The sequence below is a fragment of the Prunus avium genome, chromosome 1, assembly GCF_965620075.1.
Source record: "Prunus avium chromosome 1, drPruAviu1.hap1.1, whole genome shotgun sequence".
Classification (NCBI taxonomy): domain Eukaryota; kingdom Viridiplantae; phylum Streptophyta; class Magnoliopsida; order Rosales; family Rosaceae; genus Prunus; species Prunus avium.
In genome coordinates this window covers 45618656-45626476 of record NC_142284.1, presented here as the reverse complement: position 1 = coordinate 45626476, position 7821 = coordinate 45618656, and the positions used below count along the sequence as shown (strand labels likewise).

The following is a 7821-nucleotide window of genomic DNA, read 5'->3' as shown; positions in this document are numbered from 1 at the left end:
TAGTTATGAATTTCATTGGGATTCATATCAAAAAATAATACCCGCACATACGTATTACCATGTAACTGTCGAAGTACCCAATTTTATGAATACAATGCTACATATTAAAAATCAATACCCGCACTCGGCATCTCTCTCGTCTTCTTCAACAAAAATTTCTCCAAACGCATACTGTTACTTCAAAATTGGATCACTATTACAAATGCAACTGTTAAATTGCAACTGCAGGATCTTTGGTTGACTGCTTCACAAACCATTTGAATCCGGTTCTATTGTTGATCGTAACCCGCCACGAATCATCATTTGGGAGTAAAATTCAGCATGTTCCTGACAACCAAAACAAAGTACTGCTATCAATTTCCTTTTTCTTTTGTGCTTTGTAAGATTGCTATTAAAATTATTAGAACAAATTACACGAAAGAACAAGGTGTAGCAAAAAAGTGGAACTAGTTTTTAATCTTATGATCTCTTCCCCAACCCTCCTATTATATACTCCTCGTAGATACCAATCCAGACAGCATTGTCTATCAGTCGAGCTAAGTGCTATTAGGTTACCCCGTGTAATGTGAAAACATCCATTTTTGTTTTTCATTTCTGGGTAGGGGCCAAGAAGCCGAGAAACCCAAAAGAAACTAACAATGAAGATGCAAGAATTAAAAGAAATTTGACCAAAGAGTTGTATTTATGCAAAGCTATGCTACAATAGATACAGTAGAGAATTTACCTTTACTGTAACGATAACGACGGCAACCCCGTTTTCCCTTGATTTAAGAAATAGTCCTCTTGCATCATCAGGGGTAAGAGATGGAACAACTTGGGGCACGACCTTTGCAACTACAAAAGAACACAAAAATGATCTCAGTTAGTTATCAAAATCACATCCCTCCTTTGTCCTCCTGATGATAGCAGCACCTCCTTCCTTCATGAATGAGGCTGGAGAGTGCCATCAAAAATTCAATCCCCAAACCAAAGAGTACATTAAGTCTTGCAGTGAAAAAAAAGTCTGGTAGAGTTGTATATATCAATGTCATGTATATGTAGGAAAAGGAAATTACCTAATTTCTCAGTGTGACGAACATCATCAACCAGCAAAACTCTGTAACTATCTCCACTCCCAATACCTCTCTTGTCCTTGAGTCGTCCAATATCTCCTCCTGTAATTACAACATTAAACAGAGGCAGAAGAAACTCATTATAGTGCAGTGCAGTGCTACATTGCAATTGGGTTTTCTAATATGTTTTTCTCCCCCTTTTCATAACAAATCTCAACTATTGAATACAAAACTAAAATCCCAGATGAGAAAAATCAACACAGTTGAAGGATAAATGATAAAGTAGGTACCTTGTTCAAGCTGGGTAGCAGGGTCAAATTGGGATTGGTCAAACTTTGGGCGCTCCAAGACCCCAGCACCACCCTTGGAAGACCCAAACCTGGCCTTCACAGCCATGCCATTGCCACCTCCCCATCTTTCTTGGCCTTCCTTGACACCCAGAATCATAGAACAACTGCGACTTGGAGACGGAGGAGGAGGGAAACCAACAATCTTGGTCAGGGAAAACGACGACGTAGTAGTTGTTCCTCCTGTAACAGCCATGTTCATTTCTGCTAGCCTGGCAGTAGCTTGAGTTTAGGGGATAACAAGAACACACAAAGAAAGAAAGAAAGGAAGGAAGTAGGAGATGACAAAGTTGTTTCTCAATTCTCAGGAAGAGGTTTTTTATGGGTCCTAATTTTTTCACTGGATATAGGGCCTGTAAAATTTTTTGCAAATGAGTGATTGGTATTCAATTGCATCCGCAGATTTTCATTTCAGAAGTCTCTAGATACTTCTCTTCTCTATTTTGTCCTTTTGCTTAGTTTTCAGTTTTTCCATATTTGAACTGCGATGATCCGTTTTAGACATTTAGAACAAAGCCCAGGTCCAATTAAGCCCATCGTTTCTTGCCAAGCTTAGCCCATCCCAATCCGACCCGACTCGACCCGACTAAGGGCAAATTGAGTTAATTAACACCCATAACCCCCCTTCCCGGTTTAACTTTTCCCACTTCCCGGAGTCTATGATCGTCAAATTCTCAGGCCACAACACAAGGACGAAACGGGAACTTGGGGACCCCATCCATCCAGACCATCTCTTATTTCTTTCGCTTCTTCTTGTTGGCATCGTCGACGTGGTACTGTACTGGTATGTACTTTCTTAATTTCCTTTTTCTGTTTCGCTTTCCCTTTCCTTCTGTTTTGCCTGTTTTCTCGGGAACCAAGCGGAATTAAGATTTCGCAATTTATGTATCCATTTTGTGCATTGTTAATTTGTTAGGGTTTTGATTTAAGTAAAACACTGGAACTGAGTCTAGAGCTATGCATATTAATCACCCCTTTTTGTTTTCGCTTTTGATTACAATCAAAATTCATCGCCTCAGTTGTTTGAGATTGTTGAAGCGATTAATAATACAAGTTAATATGATAATTTCATTTTAAAAGATTGAGTAGCTAACTGAATAATTTTAGGGTTAAATTTTTTGGATGCCATCTTATATTTTTTCCAACCATTAATGAATTTATAGGTTAGTTAGTTGAGAGAAAAAGAAATGGCGGGAGTTGCTCCAGAATCAGATGATGGAAGTAGGAGACGTTTACCACAGTGGATGCTGGGCTTATCTTCTGCTGGCCAGGTAAGGAAGCCTAGTAATGGTAAAGAGGAAGGACCCGCCTCTTATGAAACTGAAACATTGGGAGAAAACTCACATGTTCTTGTAAAATGTGAGACAAAGAGAAGAAAAAGAAAATCAACTGAACAAGATGCAGACAATGAAGCTAAATTTCCAGAAAACAAGTGTAGTGGACTTGGGAGAAGAGAAGTTCAGGAGTCTGGTGCTCCAGAGAGACAAAAGGCAAAGGAAACACTGGGGGAGAACTCACATGTTCTTGTAAAATGTGAGACGAAAAGAAGAAAAAGAAACTCAAATGAACAGAACGCAGAATGTGATGGAACTTTTCCTGAGAAGAATTGTAATGGACATGGGAGAAGAAAAGTTCAGGAATCTGATGCTCCGAAGAAGGAAAAAGCAAAGGGTTCCAGCTGTGGAAATGATGAAGAACTAGAAGTCCGGACTTCGACTGATGATGATGTTGAACTGACAGTGGAGGATTTAGTGATCATTGCTGAAGAGGTGATTTGCTCTTACTTTAATATTGAAGGGAATTGATTTTCATCTTTTCTGTTCTTACATCTGTGTATGATGTATTGCTATGGTTTCGATTCATAAACAAGATATTATGATACATTGTACAATCTTATACTTGAACACCAACTTGAGAAAATTACTTCACTATCTATGGCTGACAATTGTTTAGATAGATTTAGGGAAATATCATGTTGATTAGTACACAAGATAGAAGTCTAAAGTTGCGATCTTTATCGTGCAGTATATTAGAGCTGATGGGAATATAAATCAAGAAGAAGAAGCATCGAACCAAGAATGTGAATCAGACAGCAGATTTCCAGAAATAGTCTCATCCGGTAATGAGTTAGAAGATTCTGCTGATGCCCAAATTTGTAATCGAAGATCACTCATCGCAGATACAACTACTTTCAAGCCGAACAGGAGTTTGGCAAGTAAAGGAATTGGCTTAAATTCAGGTGGAACAGGGGATCCTGCTCAGGACATGCTGGATCTGTTTTTAGGCCCCTTGATGAAGAAAACCGTCGAGAAGGAGAGTGAGAGTCGATTTTTGACAGAGGATGTGACATTTGCCCATGAAATCATTAGAGAAAGTCATAGTAATGTTGTTAGAGAAGGAATTGCCCCCATAATGAAGAAGAAGAGCAGTCTCAAAGACAAGGTGGCAATGTTTCTTGACTGAATCAGGTATCTTAAACTGTTAATAGTACAACGAAGTGAGAAGAAGTTTTAGATGATGCATAAAACTGAAGAGTGAACAGATGCATCGATCAGTCTTCTTCGCTTCATCTTGACACAGATGCTGCTCAGCTAGGTATTTATTTGCCTCTATTGACCCTGGTTTGTAACCAAAACTCTAGGATTCTTGGATAAAGTGTATTGCATACAATACTATCTGACTGCTTAGAAGTTGGCATACAACAACACTGATATTTTCTGTAATAAATGCTTTGAATTAATAAGATACACTTAACTTAGGCAGACATTTCTAAAGAGCTGCCCACTTTTAATCTTGAAGATAAAACTACTCCAATTGTTACGATCATAATTGTTTGTACTTTCCCGATCTCTATATTACCTGACAGACTTGAGGTTAACTTGGCCTTAGTAATATCAATATTTTGTTCTGCCGCAGGCTCTTATGTATTCTATGCAATGGTAAATATTAATCAGCAGCAGGTATAGAGTTTCCTTGGTCTGATCTGATGATGCTTAGGGTTTGAGCTTGGAGGTTGTAGAAATGTAGAAATTCAATGTGACGGCAACCGCCAACATGGGAGATGGCTTCTTTTCAAAAGGTTTATTATCTGCAACCGCCGACATATGAAGATAGTACAATTTCTTCTTCTTTTTTCTGTTTCAAGGGCTTATCATGTTACCCTGTTAATTATGTCTTGTGTGATTTATGTTTTGTGGTGTCTTTTCCGTGTGTGTTGACCGAGATCCGAGATGTTTATGGCTGTCATTCTGGTAGGTGTAAAAAGTAAGTAGTGATTTGATATTGATTCCATGGCTGGCACCATAATTGGCTTATCTCCTACGTGTTGTTACTATTTCATTTCACTTCTTTTTCATGTGTGTGAAAATCTTTTCCCCAATGGCAATAGCCAATAGCCAATAGCCAATAGCTGCGTTGGTGTTTCCAAGTTTGTGTGATTGGATAAGCCTTTGTTGCTTCCCAAATCACATCTTTGTTTATTTCTTCTTTCAACTTTCAACTTTCAACTTTCAACTTTCAACTTTCAACTTTATCTCATAGTCATATCCTATGTTAGTATAAGTACCAAAATATCTGCTAGATTCATAGCATATTGCCCACTTTACTAATTATTTTAATGAATCGCTGTTGGTATGAAAGTGAAAAAGAAAAAGACAGGAAAAATAAAAAATATATATATTTATGTATTAATCTCCAAGTGGAGCAGTAACATAATTGTAATCTCTGTAGGATGGTATTGTATTGTGGTAAGATATCCTATCCCTCCCTTCCCCTGAGCTTACTTGTTGAAGTGAATATTACAAATGGTGACTAATATAAATATAATTTTATGGTTGAAGTACTACGAAATGTGTGGGGCGGGGTGGGATTCTTCTAGACAAGACAGCAGGTGTTGACTGTTGACTGTTGACTGTTGACCGTCGACTATTGACTATTTGGTTTGCTGCCTTTTAGGATTTGGAGGAATGCAAGGTAAAGGAAGCTTATTGAAGAAGAAATCTTGAGAGGCCAACTTTGTGGCCAAGTTTCTGAACATCCTGTTGAATTTGGTTCCTGTATTCTCGAAATGTGAACTTTCTATAGACGGAAGAAGATTCCGGAGATGTGCTGCCGCTGCTGCAACTCCCAATTAAAGAATCATAGGAAGGGCACATGAAGTAGGCTATTGAGTAGCGTTCCATCTTCTCGTTTGCCATCACCTTGTGCTCCACACTTTTGTACACATCATTGCTCCACGCCTTTATTAACAAACAATCCCAATTATTAACTAATTAAATCTACGCTTAATTATACTTAAAATTTAATAATTAAACTAATCAAGTATAACATGTGCTTAAACATGCCCTGCATGCCACGTTAACATATCATCACATGGCCATACTTACTGCATTTGCTTTCTAATAATTACACTCTAATGAATTACCTGAAAAAGATCTCCAATGTTAACAATAAGTGCTTCTGGATTGGGTTTCACAGCAACCCATTTGGAATCTTTCATGAGCTGTAGTCCTCCTACTTGGTCCTGGCAAAGAATTGTGAGGAAATCACTGTCAGTGTGAGGCACCAAGCCAAACATCTCTGGGGACATTGGACAAGCCGGGTAGCGATTCAATCGAAGAAAGCAAGTGCTCGAGTCACAAATGTCTTCTAACGATTCCTTTCGGTGTCCCAGATTGTTCGCTAGAATCCCAGCAAGCAACTTTGCCAGGTTTGACATGGCTGCTGCAAATTCCTCCATCACTCCCCTGTTGCAACAAAAGAAGAAGCCCCATAATTAGCCATACTCTGCCATGCTGCATTGCCTACTGTCTTGTATTTCAAGGCAACTTGTGCATTTACACTTACTTTTAGAGGGGCCAGTTTCCCACATGCCACACACAAGTTGTAGAGGTTGGTCTTCTTTTTTGGGGGGTTCCAGAATGTTACACAGGTAGCTAGATAGAATTAATCATGTGGCATGGGCCTTGTTTTTTCTTCTTTTTTAAGTAACTGTATATGAACTTACATTCAAATTGATGGGCCAAGTCAATTCTACTTTTACTTTGAGGATGGATTTGTTGGTTTTCAGATTAATTAATTTACTTGTATGGCATTGGCAATGCTTTTAAATCTTAATTAGCTTTGATTTAATGTTGAGGGGGTAGAAGATGGAGAAAGAAAGAGAGCTTAAAAATTTAAAGAAGAACATAAAATAAAATAAAAAGTACCTGAGAGAACCAAAGTCCTCCCCATAGCAAGCTTCTTCTGAGATTTTGGTGACAGGAATGTGAAAAGCTTCAGACCAGGAGTATTGAGTTGGCCGCGTTGCGGTTGGAGTCCCCCACCTGTATGAATTGTTGAGAAGCCCACAAGTAGCTTTTCTCTCAAACGGTGCAGCAAACAGCTTGAGCTGCTCTCTCCTCATACTCTGCAGCAGCTCAGGGCTGATGCCGTGGTTCAGAACTTGGAAGAAACCCCACTCCGACGACGCTCGGCAGATGGCTCGAGAGCATTCTAAGCTCTCCCTTGTGTCAGGGCTTTTCAAACCATGAAGATCTATCAATGGAAGCTGGCATTCTTCAGCTGGGACCAGCCCTCCAATGTGGCGTTGCTGATCAACTTGAACAAGATTGGATGGATTGCGCACAAGTGTTCCATAATGGTGTAGGAGAGGTGGGTTTGATTCTATCATTGTCTTCGCCGTCCTTTGGTGATGATTTGCTGCTGCAGGTTTCAACTTTGAGTTGTGCGTTTATGGAAGTGCACAGGCTGAAAATATATATATATTTATATATTTATATATGGAACAAAGAGACTCCAAGGTTGCGTCAGTTACTTATACAAGGCAGGAGCAGGAGCAGGAGCAGGAGGATAAAGAGCACAAGAAGAAGAGTACAAAATGTGAAGAGTAGGAGGGTCAAGAGGGGGGCTCTCAAGTTGTGACAATTGTCAGAAGGAGACCATTCTCTCTCTCTCTCTCTCTCTCTCTCTCTCTCTCTCTCTCTCTCTCTCTCTCTCTCTCTCCCTCTGATATTGCTTGAGCCTGAGGGAGACTGAGTCGTTCAGTCTACACTAGACACAAATACTTGCTACTTAAATCTTGAAAATAATTAATTAATTGGAAAAACAAAGGAGGAGAAAAAAGGTATAAGAAAGGAGTGGGAAAATGATGAATAGAATGCATCCAAACCTAACTCCTCCTTTTTGACTTTCAGGACAATATGAAAAGGTTTGATTCAATGCATAGGACCCCTTCCTCTGATATGGCAAACTTGTCCCCACTTTGGTGATTTGACTTTTGTTTTGTTTTGGACCTTTCCCCTCTCTCCCCTCTCTTCCCTCTTCAGTTTTCTTCTCAATGCGATCATCATCATGTTCATCTCCCTTTTCTATTCATTTTATTTGTCTATCAACTTACAACACATTTTATTCAACCACAAGAT

At 39.2% G+C, this 7821-nt stretch overlaps 3 protein-coding genes across 5 annotated transcripts; 1 reads left to right on the top strand and 2 right to left on the bottom strand.

The window, feature by feature from the left end:
- Positions 1-27: 27 nt before the first annotated feature.
- LOC110754557 (ATP-dependent Clp protease adapter protein CLPS2, chloroplastic-like) lies at positions 28-1776 on the bottom strand. The gene is made up of 4 exons (XM_021955626.2): positions 1343-1776; positions 1056-1154; positions 725-834; positions 28-327 (listed from the first exon to the last, which is right to left on the bottom strand). Exons 1-4 carry the CDS (start codon positions 1599-1601, stop codon positions 247-249), a joined length of 549 nt encoding a protein of 182 aa, XP_021811318.2. The 5' UTR covers positions 1602-1776; the 3' UTR covers positions 28-246.
- A 224-nt stretch (positions 1777-2000) lies between these two features.
- LOC110754556 (uncharacterized) lies at positions 2001-5639 on the top strand. Of its 3 annotated transcripts, none has more exons than XR_002526324.2 (5): positions 2001-2183; positions 2563-3168; positions 3425-3994; positions 4316-4478; positions 5354-5639. XR_002526324.2 is itself a non-coding variant. In XM_021955625.2 (3 exons), exons 2-3 carry the CDS (start codon positions 2587-2589, stop codon positions 3860-3862), a joined length of 1020 nt encoding a protein of 339 aa, XP_021811317.1. In that variant the 5' UTR covers positions 2001-2183; positions 2563-2586; the 3' UTR covers positions 3863-4165. The 3 variants fall into 3 exon arrangements, 1 of the variants encoding a protein (XP_021811317.1); XR_002526325.2 differs by having other exon boundaries at positions 4316-4512; XM_021955625.2 differs by lacking the exons at positions 4316-4478; positions 5354-5639 and having other exon boundaries at positions 3425-4165.
- LOC110754555 (gibberellin 2-beta-dioxygenase 6-like) lies at positions 5056-7356 on the bottom strand. Its single transcript, XM_021955624.2, has 3 exons — positions 6607-7356; positions 5823-6144; positions 5056-5637 (listed from the first exon to the last, which is right to left on the bottom strand). The coding sequence occupies exons 1-3, from the start codon at positions 7068-7070 to the stop codon at positions 5383-5385; spliced, it is 1041 nt and encodes a 346-aa protein (XP_021811316.1). The 5' UTR covers positions 7071-7356; the 3' UTR covers positions 5056-5382.
- Between the last annotated feature and the right edge of the window lie 465 nt (positions 7357-7821).